General features: G+C 34.8%; 1 protein-coding gene across 1 annotated transcript; it reads right to left on the bottom strand.

The window, feature by feature from the left end:
- Positions 1–448: 448 nt before the first annotated feature.
- LOC149238049 (uncharacterized) lies at positions 449–1,248 on the bottom strand. Its single transcript, XM_089366909.1, has 3 exons — positions 1,023–1,248; positions 854–888; positions 449–756 (listed from the first exon to the last, which is right to left on the bottom strand). The coding sequence occupies exons 1-3, from the start codon at positions 1,231–1,233 to the stop codon at positions 673–675; spliced, it is 330 nt and encodes a 109-aa protein (XP_089223035.1). The 5' UTR covers positions 1,234–1,248; the 3' UTR covers positions 449–672.
- Between the last annotated feature and the right edge of the window lie 21,062 nt (positions 1,249–22,310).

The raw sequence follows: 22,310 nt of genomic DNA, 5'->3' as shown, positions 1-22,310 counted from the left end.
TACTGATATAAACCCCCTCGAAAGCATCCATTTACATATAACCCATTATTACAACATTGGAAAGCTTAGGAGCCTCTTCGCAAAATATGTGAAAACTATTATTATTAACGAATGTAAAGGAATAACAACGAGTTACCATAGTATGGTAGCATCGAAAGAAAACATGATGAATAATCTATATATATCAAAACCATATATAATGTTGTAGGAATCTTTTATAGAGATTAACATAGTTATATAGATCTAGTCTCCTTCATATTGCATGATACCCACGGAGAGGAAAGATGAGGAAATGCAGTAATTCTTTTCATAACACACTTAAGCCAAAAATATAAGAGTGTACTATTGATTAAATATAGCACACAATGAAATGATTGATGCCATCGGAACAACAAGTGATGACATTCTCAACCTCCTCTCAAGTGAAATGAAAAGAGTCATCCCTCAACACAAGCGGAAATAGGCTCAAAGGCCTTTAAATCCATCATAACTTACATTTCAAAACTTGAGAAAAGTCGAGAGTCGTAGCTGGTCGAATAACTTAGAAAAATAGAGGTCAAGGAAAACTCTGTTTAAACATTACTACCTAATTGAGCTCTCAGGGAAAAAACCTCATCTTAAAACCCGTAAATAACTTAATTTTGGACAGAAACCAAAACGCTTAACTCCAACCTAAAAAGAAATGGAAACGCCGTAATCTCTTAAGAAATTAAGGGTCGCAGTTCTCAGCAATAAACCTTTTGGCACGTGGCATACCTATTTCGAGAGGATATGAGTTAGTCATTACGAGCGGAGATAATTAACCTTCTATTCATACATATAAAATTCAACCATAATTGAGAAGGGTTCTTACTTGAGTTAAGGACATGGCCTCGACAAGTTGCCAACCTGTAAAAGTAGCATAAACACTCAGTTTCATAACAAGAATTCATCATAAGACAAAGCTAGAACAAAAAACCCTCAAGAATTAGAGACTTGGTTCAAAAATTCAACATGAAAAACTTGCTATAAAAGTCATATACCTGTTGGAGATGGTCCACGATGCACTTTGCCTTCCAACACCTCTGAAACTTCATAAGTCATTCCTAAGCAGCGGCGAGAAAACCTTAGAACGGGCTTAAAGCAATTCCCAAAATCATAATAGACTTTCAAACGCAGCAAACAAAGTTTCAGTGTTGCACACGTGAAGGGTATACCTACCCTTACCAGATTATCGGCCTCCTCTGTTTTCATCTCTCACAAAGTACTAAAGCCAGAGCCCTCGAAGAGGAGCACGGTGCAGAGGAGTGACAACAACAATGAGACCACCTCGGTTCGGTGCGAAGATTTGGTTAGGTTAAACCCTATCCAATCTCTACGGTGAGATCATAGAGGGAAGATCAATGACGACACACCATAAGAGAGGGCAAGAGAACATGGAGTTAACATTCCACACGACAAATTCCCACCGCGTGGAGCTACAAAAGAGGGCCCATACAACAGAGAAAGACATGAATTTACATGCCTCATTAATGAGGAGAATACCGAGTCGGATCTCCATACGTGTCATTTAATTTAACATTTCATAGCATTCAAGATTTGTACACGAGTCACGGCGCCGTATATTTCCATGGATACGAACCCATTTAAATATATTTATATACATGGTTTAATAGTTATGTGTCAATAGTAACTATATGCCAAAAAAAGTTGTTTTATTTTATGGATATTTCTAAAATTTATATGAGATATCGTTTAGATGTTACAATAATATATATATATATATATATATATATATATATATATATATATATATATATATATATATATATATAAAATAACATTAAGATGGATAGTACATGAAATATTGAAGATTAAATACATAAACACAACCAAATTTTAAACCTTGAATTTTTTGTTATCTCTAGAGGTGGTGTTTTACATGGTATTAATTAATTTACATTTAAAAATAATATAAAAATATTGATAATAATAAACATTTAAAAGTAATAACCCCGATCAGGGTGGGAAAGAGGGTGCTAGAAGAAATAATGATGGAGGTCAGTAGGTGGAAACATAAGCCACCTCCTAAGATAATCATAACCCAGGAAGTAGAGTGAGATGACAAGCAGGGATGTAATTCGAGGCGAGGTGATGGGAGAATAATGGAGAAGGCTGGGGTAAAGAATGGAGGCGCACGGACAACGAAGCACAAAATAGGTGTCAATAATCTTATAAGAACAGGTAAAGACAGAGAAATAGAGAGTCTGAGGTTAAGAAAGGTGACGAGGGCAGAGAGCATTTGGTAGAGAGTACTTGACAAACACTGCAGAAAGGGGAAGAAGACAATGGCTGAGAGAAGAAGGAAGGATGGAGAAAATGCAGATGAGGAAGGGAGGCAGACAAGACAAGATAAGAACAAGCAGAGAGGCCAGATGGCTATGGATCAGCGCCAGAGTGAGATAGAGGAGCAGAAGAGCTAGGAGGAAGACAGACCTCGGGGAATAACAGAACAGGTTCGCATTCAAGGAAGACCGGTGAAGGAAAGCATGCTGGAGGAAGAACAGTCGGGAGAAGAAGGTAGTCGAAGCAAGGACGAAATAGAGCCAGGTAGGAAAGATTGTATGAGGAAGATGTCGTTCGAGGCTGGCCAAGGAAGCCATGGTACCACCAGGGGTGGAATATCCAACACAGGCAGAGGGAGAAGACGCAGGGGCCGTGGGAGAGCAAGGCAAAACGAGAGTGAGGAAGCCAAGGCACCTTCTTCAACCGGACATAAACGAGGAAGGAAGACCAGGAAGCAGATGATCCGGGAAGCAGAGAGGGCGTTTAATGAAGGAACAAACGGAGACATAAGAAGAATTATTCAAGAGCTTGAAAATAATGTAATGCAGGAGGATTCAGACTCGGAAATGGAGGACTGGGTCTACCTTCTGCCGGACCCAGGAAATACAAGGGGGCGTCTTTCCCTTTATAAATAGTCTCTGCATGTCTACTGGGTGGTGAAGCGCATTTTGGCTAAGGCTATGGAGCAGGTTGCTGAAGAGATGACAGAAATGGCCCAAGGAATTTCAAATCTAAGAAGGGAACTGGAAAACCTTCAACTCACTCTTCTGATGTAGGATAGTAGACTGGAGGAAATCCAAGTTCTTCTGAAGAAACTCACCATAGGGCCACGTGAAGAGGAGACCATGCGTGAAACAATGGTAGACTGAGTCTTCTAGTTTTTTCAAGTGTTCTTTTGTTAAGTTTTTTGAGAAACAGTTCTCTTTTTGAAATGTTTTGAATTGCTAAATCTGATAGGATTCTAGCATAGTTTATGGTAGATTAGTGTTTCAGTCATGTTTTTGCAAACTCAGTACTTATGATATAGGGTGGCTCTTATAGACTTGTGGTGACCAACAGACCCGGTTTCCCCCCGGGGCGGGTTGAGGTCACCAAGTGTTTGTATATAGTTAAATTTATGTGAATATAATAGAAAAGGTCCTACATTAGCTTACAAAAAAAAAAATTTAAAAGTAATAATAACAAAGAAAATTTAGTGTTGGTGGTTAAAGAGATACTTTAATTTAAAATCTATTTTGTATAGAAATAAAAATAAAGTCATTAGAAATAAGGGAGAAAAATAATTTACATTTTAATATTAAAAAGACAAGTAATTTATTTATTTATTTAATAATGTAAAAATAATATAATTGATATTGAAAGGTATACTAATAATTTTATGTTTAGTTAACTAATAATAGTTAAAATAAGACTATATTAAACAACCAAAAAAATATTTTATTATTAGTCATAAATAAAATATTTGAGTTTATACATTCAATATTAGAGTTTTATATCACATTTACATCAATAAAAACAAACTAACTTAAATTATCTAAAAATAACTTAAATTATCTAAAAATAAGTTTGATATTATATACATAGTTATTTGTTTTCAAATATAATTGATAATATGTTACTATAAACCATATTATATATAAACCATATTATATAAATGTGAGTGATATTTTCATTTTTGAAAAGATAAATAAAAATTATCTCACCAAAAAAATTATAATATTAAAATAGAAATACATAAAATTTTATAATAATTAATTACATTTAAATAGCCCATATTTTTAATTACATTATAGTAGGCAGTGTAAATGAGAGTATATATATATATATATATATATATATATATATATATATATATATATATATATACTCATTTACATTGCCTACTATAATGTAATTAAAAATATAGTAAAAATATATACATATATATAAAGAAACAAATTATAATATTAAAATAAAAATTATTATAATAATTAATTGTGGTTTAATTATATTGAGATAAATAACATTTTTAATTACATAGATAGATGTTTATTTTCCAAAATGAATTATAATATAATATAATATAAGAATATTATATTATAGTATAAACATAGAGTTATATTTTATATTTTTATTTAGCAAGATATAAATGATAGTTATAATGGAAGTGCATGTATATATAGAGAGAGTTGTATTTAAAGAAATTTTATAATATTAAAATTAGTATAATATATATATATATATATATATATATAGTTGTCAAGTCCTACTAGCACAACTAGTGGAGGATGGGCCTCATTAGCAAGAGGACCCACGAGAAATTAGTATTATCTATATATATATATATATAGTTGTCAAGTCCCACTAGTAAAACTAGTTGATGATGGGCCTCATTAGTAAGAGGACTGAGCATCAAAACTCATGGAGGTTGTTGCGCTCATGCTAGGGGGAGAAGACATGCTAAAATCTAGTGAGCTTAGGGCTGGTGTGGCCGAGGCTCATTATGTTCCTCGAGTGATTCTAATGGGTGCTAGGGGGAGGAGACATGCTAAAATATAGTGAGCTTAGGGCTTGTGTGGCTTAGGCTCGTAGGTTCCCCGAGTGATTCAGATTGATTAGATGCCCATGGTTCGCGGTTTCTCAAGCTAGAAGCCTCGAGGATCATAGACAACTTGACAAATATATATATATATATATTATAATAATAATAATAATAATAATAACTAAGTAAGATTATGGTGGCCCACACCCAAAACACTAGAGATTAAATCTTGAAACACAACAAAACTTTAAATATTCAATTTTTGTTGCTCGAGAAGTGGTGCTTTACACTATGTTAGTTAATTTAAGTTTAAAAAATTATAGAATACTATTAGTAATAAAAAATATTTAACTAACAATTTCCCTTGAAGGTGCAAAGATACACCGAAGGAATAGAACTTGCTTATGATGTTACTACAAAAATGTTGTAGGAAAGGAAAGATAACAACTTAAAGGGTGGAGGATGGAGGGGAGGAAATGTGTTCAGGCTTGCAACATTCTCACATTTGTGTTGATACCTTTCTCAAAAATGTTTCTCAATCCACCATTCTCGTTTAAATCATTTTTTCCAATCACACCATTATGTAAAAATATTAAAAACATATTTATATCCAAACTATAACATGGAGGATAATGAGGAGAATCATTAATTACAAAGAGGAAATGACTAAAGTCAAAATGTGTTGATAATGGGATTAAGCAAATATCCTCTTTCACTTGAGTGACTTTCAGATTCCAAGATATTCTGCAATCAACACAAAGAAGGGGGTTTGTTTTAGAATTTTAGCTATCACCTTTTAAAAAATTTAAATTAATTTAGAGCCATTCTCTTGGATCCATTAGTTCTATTTTTAATTTTTAATTTAAATTTTGTGCTTATTAATGTGTTTGCTACGAATTTTTCAAATCAGAATGTGTCCTAGCCAACTTTTCCCACTTTCTCTATTTTTATTTGTCACAAAAGGGTTTAAAGCAGTGCCTTCAATCAGTGATGGAGAGTTGGAGTTGGAAATGTTACATTGAATTTTTGTGATCTGAAAAGGATAGAAATTAGAAAAAATATTGAAATTTTCAAATAGATTATGGAACTTTACTATGCTACTAGAAGCATATAGATCAATCTAAAAATAATAATCCATTACTTGAAATGAAAATTGAATGACAAACAATAATATTAGTCTGCTCTCTTCCCTCTATATTACATATGAATGGAAAAGAGATCAATCTAAAAAGAATATCCATTCCTTGCAATGGAATTACATTGGATAAGCAATAACATTATGCTACTCTCTTTCCCTTGAATACATATGAAAGGAAAAATGTTATATGAAGGAAACAAATTTGGATTAAATTTAAAGCACAGTGACTCACACTAAAAGGATTGGTAATGGCTGATTGTCAAGGTGGAGAAAATTTTAGATGGCTAATATTCAAGGTGCAGAAAAGGTTTACTAATGGCTCTTAATACAAGGTTGGCTGATGTATTAGCAACTGGTATGTCAAATTAGTTTCATATTCATTTGATAAAAGTAGGAAAAATAGGCGAATTGTTCTAGATAAATGGAAATAGAAGATCTGAAAGATATGTATGTTTAGGGAGTAGAAAACACCTTCTACTTCTCAACAACATTGGCTATGATACGTGTGTCATTTCTTGTCTCATTTATGTTGATTGTCTTGAAGGAAGAGATCCTTCAAATGATGAGTGAAGAAAGATTTCGCAAATAATTCTCATGACTAGTGAAGAAAGATTTCGCAAATAATTCTCATGACTAGTGAAGAAAGATTTCCCATATAATTCTCAGGAATTAATCTTTCCATTGCAACACCCAAGGGTGAAACAATTAGTTGAATTTTTCTACAACAAGAACCTCTCAGAATTCAAATCTTCTCATTTAGAATTCCAAGCTTCTCAAGGTTCAAGAGCTTTTAGAGGGAGCTTGATATTAGACTTGGTTTCCCAATCTTCCTTATGAAATCCTCTAACAACATTATTTTATTTCAATCTTTACCATTAATATATGGACGCCAACAATATCACAAATTATAGTAGGCAATAGTTCGAGATTAGAGTTCCTTCCCAAGGATAGGTGAAAAATCATGTCAAAATTCACGCACATCCATGGCTTTGAAGTCGGTTTGAAAGTTCCTACTATATAATCAAAAACATAATTGTAATGCCTTTAAACTTCAGGATTAATATTGGCATTGGTTACCCTATTAAGTTGAGTTTTAATAAATTCAATACTAAAATGGTTAAACTATTAGTGTATCTTAATGAAAGAAAATTTTATCACAAAATAAAGGTTTATTTTACTTGAGAAAGCATAATATATTGCAGATAAGCATGAAAATATATTTTTATATATAATTTAAGTCAAGGGAATTGACTCTAAAAAACCAATAAGTTTATCATAATAGGAATCCATGTGTACACGTATACTTTCCACAATTATTTGGAAATTGATGTAAACCAAGAAAAGAAGACTGAATGAACCAAACTGTGTTCTGCGTCTGAAATTGTTAACCCATCTCAAAAGAGTGGTGAGTAATAACGTATCCCACTACTATAGCTTAATTTAAGATTATAAAAATCTCTAGCCAGACTTGAAAAATTTGAACCATAGATCTCGTGCTAGAGCCAGAGGGAGACAAAATGTTTTTCTTCTCCTCGTAAACTATATAACCAAAGAAAAATGGTAAAAAAAATACCATAATCAAAATCCTTCTCCCAATCATCCACTTCACTCGAAGAGTACTTATTTTGATTCTCATGAGAGGATGAAACTTCAGTGGAACCCATAGATGTTAGAGTATTGGAAGATTGTTGGGCTACATTAGTTGACGAAGTCTCTGGTTCATTATATTTCTAAAGAGCTCCATATTGATTTCTTGTTGTTAAAATAGGATTTCTCTAGAATTTCCAAACTTGCATCAATACTTCAACATTTGACCAATCCTCCCCTCATGAATCCTCCATACACACACTTTGTTGTTGATTTTTAATTTATTTCCATGCATTAGCCTTTTCTCTTGTCCCATATTGTGTTGCCCAAGTATTAAGTTAGGAAATCCACCATTATGAAGGACTACAATAACACCTTGATATATAGAAGCATGAGCCACACATCTAAGAGAAATTGAAGCTCTCTCAGGATCTGTAAATATGGCTAGTGCATTGTTTTCATTTAATCATACAAGTTATACTCAAATCCAAATCTAAAAATAAGGGAAATCACTTCTACTTCTCTTGGTAAATCAAATAATGCAAGGATGAGCCCAGGATCCATAAGTACAACTGAATTAAAAGGTGGAGCTTGCATGGGCCCTATGGTGGGAAGTTACCCTTAGGAATTATGCTACCTACTGGGGATCTTAACTTCTATGTAGCCTGTATGACTAGAAAACATTTTGGTTCCTATATAGATGAATATTTGGAGAAGTTCCATCATTCTGCAAGATGTCTCAACATATCCCTTTTTTCCTTTGGCACAGGACCAAAAGCATGCACAAGAATGCAGCTTGAGTTGGCTTTCGTTTTCCCAAAAACCAAGTATCTAAACCTTTCTTCAACACCTGAAACACATTGTGGCTCTCTCTTGATTAACTCACCCAAAAGTTATGAAATATATTCATTCACCCCTGTACCTTTGTAGTGATTCGACCACATGAACAATTAATAGTCACAAGAAATTCACATCTAGTGTTAGAGCATGGAAGAGATGGCTGACATGAAGTAGTACAAGTATGTCTGAAATATCTCTGAGGAGCTCCACAAGGTTTCCCACATGGGATTCTACCTAGTGATGATGAATTTTCCTTGGAAACTAAGTCACATGGAGGTAGATGGCATGTCCTTGTACACACATGGATTCCATATTGTTGTGGTTTCCCACATATCTTATTGCATCTAATGTCAAGAGAACCAAATGGAACATTTTTTAGAGCTACATGATCCCCCACACATTCTTTTGCGACAAGAACAACACAAGGAGGGAAATCCCTGAAATGGAAATCACGAGTCGCATGATGACTACTTAGCTAAGGAATGGAGAAGCGATATGAGCATGAAGGAATGGGTTTTTCACAAGGGACTGCATGAGGAATTGAGGGCTTCCCACATGCATAAGAGAGATCAATGAAAATAGTTTCAAGGGAGGGTGTAGAGTGGCCACTATGGAAAATTTATTTGCTTAAATGCTTCTCACATTGAAATTCTTGCCCACATGGAATTTTACATAAATGTGGATCCCAATCACCTGAATGAGTAATTGAACCCCCTCGATTTGCAAGAGGGAAGAATATTTCATTGCATCTATGTCTACCACATTTTTTATTTTTTCCATAATCATTTTCACATGTGAATTCATCATTATCCTCCATGATTATCATGGTATTCCATCAAGGGATCATCTTAGATGATGAGCCACATTGACATTTTTGATTAAGAGAAACCAAATGAGGTGGACATTTCCCATGATGACATGTATTTATACACAAATGTTTTCCAAAGGAGAGAATATTCTCACATACCTTTGAGAGGTTTGTACGCTATCCATACAACTCTTCCTCTGATTTTGCAGCTGAATTTTACCACGGGGGAAATATTTGACCTTTCTAGGTGACAGTTCATACTCTCAACATTCTCCAGGATGAAATATATTGTTGCAGTTATGATTTTGACATGAGATAATTTTTATGCATGGGTTCTTACATGCAAATACACAAATTTTTCATTCTATTTCCCCTTGGATCTCCATATCTCCATAAGGTACCATCTCCTCCTTTTATCCACAAAGAATGAAGCCATATCAGAACCTTACAAGGATCACATGGGCCTTCATGACAGAAATTTTCACAATAATGACTTCCACATTTGAGAGGCTTTTCACAACACTATCTACCGAATTCAATTAATTTATGATGAGAACATCTCCTTGTAATTTTTTTTTACCACATGCACAACATTGGGGGGGAACCATTGCTAAGAAAGGTGGGTAAGACCATGGATAACATTGGAGAGTACATGTATGTGGGAAGCAATAGTAACAAAGATCATATGGGAGTGAAAGCCACATAGAGTTGGAACCCTGGCTTTGCCTAGTAGAAAAATCTATAGAGGATGGAGCTCTTAGCCATTTCCTTACACAATGAAGGTGAAAAATGACATAACAGCTACCACAAGACCAAATTTTCATTGATCGTACAAATATTTCATAACATATCATGCATTCAACCTTTCCATTATTAAGATTCTCTTGAATTTCATGCACCAGATTTGGTACACTCGATCTATCCAAAATTTTCTTCTCCCTAGTATCCTCCTTTGTTGATATAGACTCGTAGCCCTCAAGAGGATGAATAATATTCTGCCTCCAATCCTCTATGTTGTTCACCATCTTCTTATTCTTCAAACCCTTCATTGCTCATCTCTACTGACCCATAGATTGTGTGAGTTGATTTTTGTTAATGTAGGGGTTAATAGGGTTCTCATTTGTGTAATTTTGTCCATGGATGCATATCCCATTCCACCTATCATTATTACAATCACCAATCCTCTCAGCATTTTCTTGCCCAAGTATGTCGTGGTTTGCAATATAGCTCCATGGAGGAGGAGGACGAAGATTGCACCTCAAATATTGGCTATTGTTAATCATTTTCCTATTCTTGAAACTCTTGAGTTGATTTCCATCAATAAAGGGGCCAATGAAATCCTCATTTGCAAAATTATTTTCATCAATGGATGCCTCATTCTACCGATCACTAACACAATTTCCAATCCTCTCCTCATTCTCTTGCCAATGTATGCTATGGTTTACAGTATTACGTGGAGGATAAAAAATCCCAATCCTCCTATAGTAGTTTTTGTTGTCATTTCTATCAAAAGGCTCGCCTCTTCCTCACCCTCTTGATGGTCTTCATTGTTGATTTTGCTGAGGTGATTACCCATTTCTCTCAGCATTGTCATATGTTTGAAGCAAATTTCTTCTCTCTTAGCTTTGAGAACTCTCACTCGCATTGGAAAGACCACCAGGAAATTTGGAGGTACGCAGAGGGTGAATCACATTGGAACTGGAATAGAATGGCTGATATTGATAACTATGACCTGGATTCCTTTGAACCCTAAGATATTGACGAGGAGTGAAATTCATATTGAGATATATGTTGTTATCACGTGATGACTCCATATCAGTTCCCTATGCTCCATCAATTCACATTCACATTGTCTAGGTGTTAAATGGAATTTATACCTACAGATAAGTACATCTTCCCTAAGTGGGTAGTTACACTTAGAACAACAGAAGGAAAGTTGTTTAACCTTTTACTACAATAGATAGATAAGATAAATGAAGCTACTTGTGATCCTTCACTTCCTTTGATCTCCTTTGGATCCTCTTGCCGCTCCTGCTCAAACTGAATTCGCTCAATTGGTATGTGCCAACATAAAAATAAGACGACAAAAATCAAAGCATATGATCTATCTAATATAAACAAATGGAATCAACAACATTTGAGCATACATTCATCATAGATATAGACAAGAATATGGGAAAAAGAACAAACAACTTTATTGATTATAGATGGAGAAGTTACACCCGATGTGGTTCGATCCCGTGTCACTCATCCAGCTTAATCCAAACCCTCATCACACCAATGGCACATCAGTCTAGCAGCATAACATTACTTGACAATGATTTCAAGTTGGAAACCAACAATATTTCACTACAATATTCAAATTCCAACCTCCTGATCACAATGATGATTGGTCAATTTATTGGGAAATGCAAGTGGTTTTGTCATAAATTGGGAATTGAATGGTTTTCCATAATTGGAGTTAGTTTCCATGGAGAAAGGGATGAGAGGATAGAGGGTTAATTGATCTAGATCCTATCCAAATTCGATCTCATAGGATGGGATAAGAGCTGGGGATCCTTCTAGAATGCTCTAGAATCAAGGAATATTTCGAGAATCCTATGTCAATTTCGCTCATTCTCTCCCAGTACAGGTCAAAGTGGCCTAAGTGCACTATAGTGCAGGCCTAAATGGGCCTACCTGCTCTGCAGTGTAGTTGCCTCCGACCAAGGCTGCATTGGTGTCCCAAGGAGGCATTTTAGCAAGTTTTCAAGCTAGGAAAGTTTCATGGATGAAAGCATTCAATTTGATGACTTGTCTAGGGCATGTAGCAACTAAATTAGGGTTTGATGAGCCCTAATTGTACTGATCTGACCGTCGGGAGTGATGTGCCCAAATAGACTTGTAACAACTACCCCCTAAAGCATGAAGTCGAAAATGATAATGTTGAGTGATATGCTTTATGATGTGATGAGGAGGATTTGAAGCGGATGGTAACCTAGATCGATTACAATACATAATATCATGATATCTTTGAATTTTTCATGAATTTCTAAGGGAAATCATACCCATACTCAGCATATAAACTTTTCATTACATGTACATAAATTAGGTAGTCATCTACATATATAGACCCATGATAGGATGACCATCTATGTAAATCCATTATATAGATGATTTGGTACTCTCCCGAAATCACAGCCCGGATGGATGAACCTAGATCCAGGGTCTTCTATCTTGTCCAATCGTTCACTCAAGTATGAGTCTAACCATGTGAAAATATGATCTGGAGTCAAACATGGGAAGACACAATTAGATTACTAGCCAATGATGTAAGCTATTGATAGACGCAAGAAAAATCACCGATAATGATGATGATTGTAAAGGTACTACAACACATTCTACATGGTGTGAATAAATGTGTTGATGTCGAACACCATAAAAAGTCTTTCGGTTGAAGGCCTGTGATGTCAACCTATCATCGAAAGCAAGAAACTTGCCATTGATGTATGCAAGCCTCGAGGTACTGGAAGGGTGTTTCTAAGTCAACTTCCTCGATAATGTGCTGATGTCGACAATAATCGACTCGTCACAGGAGGGCCTTGATGTATCCCCCATCAACGACATGAAACAAGTGTAATGATTTTGAAAATAGAATGTGACTGACGACACAATGTTCAGGAAAAATGAAGGTTTATGAGTATTGCAAATGATGAAGTTTATTGAGTGACCTCTCTTGAACATGTCATGGACACTGAATGAATTGGCAGCATTGACCCAAAACTGAAGTGATGGATGGTGTGATAGACCATAGGTATGATAACCATCAAGCAGATAATACAACCCAAATAGTCATAGAGATGAAGTTAAAGTGTCATGTTCAAGAGCAACTTGCTACCATAAAGTGATTTATCCCTTTTCCCATTTTACCTAGTCATTTTTGACCAGTGCCTCTTTATTTTTTAATAATATTGAGGAGGATAACATATGCTTGTAGTATAATTCCACCCTTCGGGTGAATCCATCGCTATGTGAAGTTTTAATAAGTCTAGCGAAGGTGAAACTCGGCATTGTCATGATGGACAAGTTTGTTAATATTTGATGTTTTAACACATTTAACGACAATGAGAACTCAATCCTTTTCATGTTTACAGAGTTTGAAAAGGGACAAAAAGAAAACTTCACAAGTTCTTTTTCGTAAATTTGTATCTGAAGTCAAAAAAAGAGTAAAATAATACAAGAGATAACGTGTTGACCATGTTAGATCAGCGTATTCCTTTTTCGTAAGTAATCTATCTTAGTCCAGAAAAGGGTAAAAATTATACTGACTAGATGTCATTTCCAATCCACTTACGAGCTGAAAAGGACAAGCTCTCGACAATATTTTTGTGTTTTAAGAGTTGGAAAATATCTTAAAAGCAGACCACCTATTTTTATTTTATTTTAACAAGTCAAAAAGGGAAAGTGCTTAATAATCTTTTCATTTTTTTCGAGTTAGAAAAAAGCTTAAAGGTGACTCATCCTCGAGGAACGAGTGGTATAAAGGGTGGCAACTGGTTCCGACAATGGTAGAACTACTCAAAACAAGTTGATTTATGTGAAGAGGCTGGATAATAAGACCACTCATTGCAACTATTCCTCAAAAAGGGTAAAACAACCAAGTGAAAGCGTATGATTGGCCAAGCAGATAGTTATGATGGAAGGAGAAAAACCAAGGCTCATCTCATGGAAGAGGCCGATAGAATGGAAATCACGAGGGTTAAAATGGAGATGGGTTCATTTTTACACAAGCTTGAACCATAGGGAACTATTCTTGGATCCAGTTTCATGTTTACACAAGCTTGAAATGAAAAACTATGCTTGAGATTGGTTGACATGCCCCCAACATGATGACTCGATTCTAGGTGCATGCCCTCCAAGCTTCATTACATTCACCTAAGTAGACTACTCGTGGCTATCAGGTTGATGGAATGAAGGTTAATTTAAGAGATCAAGTGAAAGACTGGACTAGGATTTTATGAGATCTAATCAAAGACTCAAATTAGAACTTTCCTCCAGGGGACCTTGTTTCATTTTTTAATGAGCTTGACAGAAGACAAGGAACTCTCCTTAGATTCCTTGTTTCATTTTTTAATGAGCTTTACACAAGACAAGGAACTATGCTTTGATTCTTGTTTCATTTTTTAATGAGATTGATAGAGTAAAAGAACTATCCTCATATTCCTTGTTTCATTTTTTAACGAGCTTGAGACAAGACAAGGAACTATGCTCTGATTCCTGTTTCATTTTTTAATGAGGTTGACACAGTAAAAGATCTATCCTCATATTCCTTGTTTCATTTTTTAACGAGCTTGACACAAGACAAGGAACTATGCTCATGATTACTTGATCACGACCCATAAGAGGTCATGACTTATAAGAGGTTCTCATCAGATGGGATAACAATGCTCTAGAAGGGATACGTAGCAAGGAATCCATTAGAGAGTTCTGGTTCCAATGCCCCGAGTACATAATGCACAACATCATAGAATTTATTATCACTTCATGTAGGCATGGAATGGTTTGCCACATAATTGACCTATGGCATGGAAGATACCATTGGGACAAAAGGACCATTTAGAGAAGATGGTTGATTGGAGGCCATATATGGACCGGGAAATGGTAGTCGATCAACGGTGACAATTCTGCCTTCATGCGGGAAACATATCACTCGAAAGAGTGTTGAAACAATAACTCCCATGTCATAAACATAGTCGCACCCAAGAAGTAAATTTTAATCTAAAGGGCTTGGTACTACCATGACTTTGAGATAAACAACTTCTCCTACCAATGTAATAGGGAAATGAGGAAGGATCCCTAATGGTTGACTGGTTCTTCTGTTAAAAGCCAACAGATTCTGGGTGATAGACACAAGTGGCAGAAAACCAAGTGCCTGCGAAGCAGTGGAGGAAAGGATACTCATAGATGTGCCTTCATCAATAATAGTGCGAGATACAATCATATAATAAACCTGTACTATGATCTAGAAAGGCAGATATGAAAGAAGGCGACATCCTGCGAGTTGATTCCAATCAAAGGAAGTGACCAGACTACTTAGAGGGGGTACCATAAGAACGAGAGAATTACCCCCTTGAGTTATGGGAATGGTAGGATTTTCCTCTTGTCTTGATGGAATAGGAGGGTTGCCTCCAAGTTCATTGGAATCTGAAGAAATGAAAAGAACTTGAGTGGTATCATACTCGGTCTCTAACAGAAAGGTATGATTAACTGAAGGTGAAATCGGGTCAAATATTTCTTTGACCTGTGATTGGTTAGGTATAGACTCATGGGATTCACATTCAGAGAGAGTGGGTTTGACCTATGGTTGATTTGGTTCAGTCACTTCATCATCTAGTGAAGGATTAAGGGAGAGTCTCCTGTAACCAGATGGAAACTGCTGTGGAGAAGCAGGACAATTACCCAACACTTTTTGGGCTTCATCGAGATAGGGACAAATGTGAATGGGGTGATTTCCTTCACATAACCTACAGGGAAACTTAACTTTACCCTTCTTTCCATGAACTTCACTACCACTTGTTGATGGTGTGTCACTAGCATGATCTCTAGAAATTGATGACACAAGATGTGAATGAGAAGACAATTCTTCTAAGATCTGAGGAATACCAGAGCAATTGGGAAGAAGGTGGTCTCCCATACAAATTTTGCACGAATATCAAAGTTTGTGAGGCTTATCGCATGGTTTCTCATGAGAAGTTGCATTCGAAGTGATGTTTGCTTGGTTGCTGCCCTGCTAAATTTTCTTCTTCTTCTTCTTCTTCTTCTTCTTATCCACTTGGTTACTAGTGTCAATACTTTCACCAGGAAAAAAGGAAGAAGGGGTGGAAGAAACAACCGACGAAGAAGGTAAAGGATTCAACTTTAGAATCAACTGGAGGTTGATTTTTTCTAGTTGTAATAATATTGAGTTGCAGGGCCAAGGAGGTTGAGAACAACCATACTCGAAAGCCGATGGTAAGTCCCAAAAGGCACAATGTAGCCATATAAGGAGAACTAATATTTCTAAAAGGAGGAAAAGTACTAGGATTCCCATCAATAGGAATTCCTTGATCAATGGACTCCAGAGTTATTGTCATATGTCTCAACCTATGGTCAACTAAGGAGTGACGTGGAGGATGTTATCCATGGCCAATTAATTTTATTTTAATCAAAATAACATAACAAAACAAAAGAGGGATAATCTAGGCAAAAGGATTACCAAGTAACTGTGAAGTGCAATATACTGCCTCACTAAACCAAGGACTTAACATAAGCACATGCAATCTCCCTGAATGTTGTTTTCGGTGTATCACAATATACACGATGGCCAACTCGATTACCTATGGATGGATAGCAACCTAATGTAGTACTCCCATATATACCTGAACGTATGTGGAGACCCAATCGGTGTTAACATTGTCTAATGTGAAACTGCACAGTGAGAGAATTCCTTTATACTTTTCGTACTATAACACTGCCCTATATAGTAGAAAGTATGTGGATGAGCTACGATATAATTACGTACGTGGAATGAGGTATCACACTCACAATGTATTGTAGACCATTTGCAATAACTTCTATGTTTAATGACACCGTAACACATCTCTAGCCTAGACCTCTAAATGTTATGTGTTAAGTTACAATGCTCCATTAGGTTAATTAAGATAACTTGTAGTTGATCTTGTTTAAAATTTTGCCTTTCAGGTTCACCGTGTGATGTTTCTGAAACTCCTAGAATGAAACTAAAATGAGAAACATTCTTTTCATTTGATTTAAACAATGAAAACTGTAACTAAAAGGGATAGAGTAATCAGAATCTTTAAACAAAGAGCATAGAGCACATCTAATGCAACTTTTCCTTTACCATTCCTACAAGAACACATAAAATTCTAAATGCATAATGCATGTTTTTCTTTTCATTCCTTTAATGTTTAGATGAACATAAATAAACTAAATGCACAAACGATCAATCAATGCTTTTCATAAGAAACGAAGACTTTACAACAATTAATTATTTTCAAAGAAATAAATACTTTACGACAATTATTTTTTAGAAAAGACTAATCGATGTAAGCTAACTTTGACAATGAATTGATAATGATAAAGAAATCTCTTAAGAAACACTAAATAATCAAGGTCAAAGTAGGGCTAGGAGAAGAAATGCAAATTGATTTCAGAACCATAGAAAACATTGATCTTTTAGAAAACAACATCATAAGAAAATTTTGAAAAAACCAAGCAAAAGATGGGTTTTTTGGCTTGACACAGATCAACCCAATCCTGAGTGGGAGAAAGTGCACTGTAGAGCACTGTCTCTAAGCTAAGGCTTCTCTGCAGCGCACTGTGTCAAGACCAACACTGCGTTGATGCCAGAGAGCCCAATCAGGAGACATTTAAGCACACTTTTTGACCAAAAAAGCTTCAAGATGACTGAAAAGAGATCAATGAAGTCAAGTAAAGTATACTAGGATGTAATATGATAAGGGTAAACTACCAGGAATGACGGTTGTTCCCTAGTATGGTCACCAATTTGTTATATGGAATTTATACCTACGGATAAGAACATCTTCCCTAAGTGGGTAGCTACACTTAGAACAACAGAAGGAAAGTTGTTTAACCTTTTCCTACAATAGATAGATAAGATAAAGGAACCTACTTGTGATCCTTTGCTTCATTTGATATCCTTTGAATTTCTCCCATCGCTCCTGCCCAAACTGAATTCACTCAATTGGTACCTGCCAACATAAACAGATGATGACAACAATCAAAGCATATGATCTATCTACTATAAACAAATGGAATCGACAACATTTGAACATACATTTATCATAGATATAGACAAGAATATGGGAAAAAGAAAAAACAAATTTATTGATTGTAGAAGGAGAAGTTACACCCAATGCAGTTCGATCCCATGTCACTCATCTAGCTTAGTCCAAACACTCATCACACCAATGACACATCAATCCAGCAGCATAACATTACTTGACAATGATTTCAAGTCTCAAATCAACAATATTTCACAACAATATTCAAATTCCATCCTCGTGATCACTATGATGAGTGGTCAATTTATAGGGAAATGCAAGTGGTTTTGTCATAAATTGGGCATTGAATGGTTTTCCATAATTGCAGTTAGTTTCCATGGAGAAAGGGATGAGAGGATAGAGGGTTAATTGATCCATAGCCTATCCAAATTCGAGCTCATAGGATGGGATAAGAGCTGGGCATCCTTCTAGAATGCTCTAGAATAAAGGAATATTCTGAGAATCCTATGTCAATTTCGTTCATTCTCACCTAGTGCAAGTCAAAGAGGGCCTAAGTGCAAATAGGGTTTCGTTCATTATGACTTGTCTAGGGCATGTAGCAACTAAATTAGGGTTTGATGAGCCCTAATTGTATTGATCTGATCGTCGGGAGTGATGTGCCCAAATAGAACTGTAACACTAGGTTCTCTAACAGTTGCAGGCTCTCCACATGAACATCAACCTTGAAACATAAACCCACTTTTTGGTATCGATAATGAATCTCATCTCCATTTACTTCAACCCAGGGAACTTGACTAGCATTGGGATTGGAATTGAAATTGTGATTGGGATTCGCAGAGTTTTGGTGAGCATTGTATTTGCATATGAAGTTAGTTTTGGGATTTGAGTTAGGGTTTTTATTGGAAAAAGGGTTTGGAATTGGATTACGATAAAACTTTCCTATCTGTTTGCCTTTGGGAACCTATTCCCTATGCCCATTTCCCCCCGTAGTTATTCGAGCAACTTCTCACTTCTGAGATCCTTGATTTTCACATGAATTTCAATATTGAATATCTTCATTTTCTATAATGTTACTCATTTTTGTTAAATATAAAACCCTAACCTAACCAGGCTAATAACAAAAACTCCAGATAAGATACTACATGATAATCTATGAAATTATATAAAGTGGAAAGAAACAAGCAAGACTAAGAGTAAAAGAAAATGTACAGTACCTTCCCCTAAATATGAAGAACATATTCTTGATATTCTTCACCAACAATCCTCCCTGAAAGAAATCTCAAGTAAGATAATTGTACGAAGGATAAACCGAGGAAATTGGTCCATTGCTTTCAAGATTTAGGCCTTCTTCCAGCATACTCTTTAAGGTAAAATTACAATAAAGGTAGAACTTGGTAAACCAAAAAATGAGATCCATATGGGAAGAAGCAGAACACAAATATATACTTGTAAACAACCAAAAGAAAATAATAAGAAATAAATTAAAATGGGTTGAAGATCAAACATTAAAACACCACATAGAAGATAACATAACTTCTTACCTAAAACAATGAAGATTACCTCTCTCTTAGCACTAGAGGTGGGTGGTAAGATAACAGAAGGTAACATTCAGAAGAAAAAAAAACACAAAGATATGAGTAGAACAACAGTGAGAGGTAAATCCTTTATCTTCCAAGGTCTGATAAAAGGTTCTCTATAAACGTTGAGTAACTGTGAAGGAATAACATGTTTGGAATAAGTAAGCTTGCAACAATGTAGCAAATAAGTAAGCTTCGAATATACCGTGTAAGATTTGGTGGATCAAAGTGTGAGGAAATGGAAATAATATTTAAGTAGCCTAGGTTATCCTTAGCAAAAAGATGTCACTTAATGGGAAAAATACGAGAAGGACGTATGTCACTTAATGGGAAAAATAATAGACAGACAAATTTCAAAAGGAGATGAAAAAGGTAGACAATGTCTAGCGTGACCATTTTAAAAAACTGAACACATTCGATGTAAAAATGATAATAACAAAAAAATATTAATATTGGTCATTCATAAAATAATTTAACTTCCACTTTGATTATACATCTACTTTATATGGAAATAAAAATAAAACAACTAAAGTAAAGGAAAATAGTAATTTACTTTTTAATATTGAAAATATATGTAATTTTTTATTTAGTACTCATCAAATAACATTTAAAAAGAATATAATTGATCTTACATGATATGTGAATCATTCTATGTGTAGTTGACATAAAATAGTTAATAAAAATATATTGATTTTTCAAAGATAAATGAGCTTTATATTAAGAAACAAATTATAATATTAAAATAGAAATATATAAAATATTATATTATTTAATTGTATTTAGGTAGACAATATTTTTAACTACATAAATAGGTGTTTATTTTGAAATGATTTCTAAGATAATTTATAATATATATTAAAATTAAAAAAATATAAAATATTATAATAATTAATTGTAGTTTAATTATATTGAGATAGGTTGTATTTTTAAATAAGACAAACATACTTTTTTTTGTAATATGATTTATAATATAATATTAGAATATTGTATTATAGTATAAATTAAGAGTTATATTTTTATTTAACAATATATATATATATATATATATTTTTTTATTTAACAAAATATATATATATATATATATATATATATATTTTTTTTTTTTATTATTATTTAACAATATATATATATATATGTATGTATGTGTATGTATATGTATATGTATATTGTACATATATATATATATATACCCTTCATTAGATTGTAAATATTTTAATTTCCTTTTATTGAATGACCTAGAAAACTATAATAAACATGAATATTTATTTTATTTTAAATTTGATTAATAAATTCGTTATGGCCACCCATGGAGCTTACCGAGGGAAAATATATTAAATGAGAGTTTCACTTACAAGACAACTAGAAATAGTTATTCCTCTCCGTAGAGATAAATCATCTTTGTTGGGAAAAAAGAAGTCAAGTGAGTGTCAGTGAAAGAGCTTGATCTACCTAGTGACTTCGAGTTTGGTTGGAGGAGACGCAAGATAGAAAAATTGGAAGTTGGAAGCTTAGGAAGGATTCTACCAAGTGAGGTAGGAAACTACCAGAAAAATGAACTCTAGAGGTGGTTGGCTAGTGAAATTCCTAGTTCGACCCGTAAGGTCTATAAGACCCTAGGCTGGAACTCGTGTTGTCCCTATCAAAAAAGGGCTCTAGAAGTGAAACTAGATCAGGGGGATTTCTTGTAGTGATTACCGTTCTCATTGGTTGGGTGGAGTAATATTCTTCCCCTATGGATTTCCCCAGGAAGCTAAATTGAATTAAGAGATAAGTGTCGCATCCATTTTCTATTTTGGTTTCCTTCTAGTTCTATATTATTTTATGTAGATTCTTGATGACGGGCTAAGTCGACAATACCCACAGTATGCATATAAAATGCATAATCTCATTCATCCCAGGAATTTCAATCTCCTGGCTAGTCAACCCTTCATTAATTACGGTTTAAGGCCCCTTAATAAAATCTCATGCAGAAATGATTCAAAGACTATTCAATAGTCTAAACCTTAATTAACCTCTCGAGTGGAATTTTATTCAACCCTCATAAAATTTAGTTAATTCTTAAACCTACACATATTAACCATACTCTCTTACTCCGGTCTCAGATTTACTCAGCACTAATCATACCATGGTTAATTGCCCTTAATCTGCTTTATTTCTATAATAACCTCATATAATAGAAATATACATAAACCGCATTAACCTTACCTTTCCACATTTTCCATGGCCTTAACACATTTTTTGAGGCCCACCTTTATCGGTTCAATCTCCACCATCGATTTCATTCCATTAGATCAATGGTTGTCGCTTGATATCCACTCATCCTCTGGAACTCAAATAACTTTAACTCGCATCAATAAACTTCTCGGGTCCACTCAACAATTGAATAACAACTCAACCACAATTGAACAACAACTGAAAAACATCCATCCCACGTTGACTTCCCCTTTTTGCACAGGCGCTCCACTCTACGCCATTTATCTTATAATTCAATATGACGGTCATTGATCCACCCGATCAACAAACCCAATCGCCATCCTCCACTGTTTGATTAAGGTATGCTTGATCTAACAGTCAATAATTTTATCGCAAGAGAAACTTGTGCGACACTTAACCACCCTTACAGAGCCGATAAGGATTATATATCCTTAATATATAAATGTTCGGGTCCAACTTTGAAGTTAAAGTATGATCTTCTTATGGCCCGATATCTGTTGGATAACAGAGGCCATCA

Source organism: Pinus tabuliformis, chromosome 8 (assembly GCF_031772625.1).
Source record: "Pinus tabuliformis cultivar Carrire ecotype Pingquan chromosome 8, CPIR1, whole genome shotgun sequence".
Classification (NCBI taxonomy): domain Eukaryota; kingdom Viridiplantae; phylum Streptophyta; class Pinopsida; order Pinales; family Pinaceae; genus Pinus; species Pinus tabuliformis.
The sequence above is the reverse complement of the archived record's forward strand: the minus strand, read 5'-3'. Positions and strand labels throughout refer to the sequence as shown.

Coding starts and splice junctions, on each gene's coding strand:
- LOC149238049 (XM_089366909.1), bottom strand. CDS start 1,233: ATGAAAACAGAGGAGGCCGATAATCTGGTAAGGGTAGGTATACCCTTC. Junction 889..1,022: donor TCGTGGACCATCTCCAACAG/GTATATGACTTT, acceptor CTACTTTTACAG/GTTGGCAACTTGTCGAGGCC. Junction 757..853: donor AGGCCATGTCCTTAACTCAA/GTAAGAACCCTT, acceptor CTCTCGAAATAG/GTATGCCACGTGCCAAAAGG.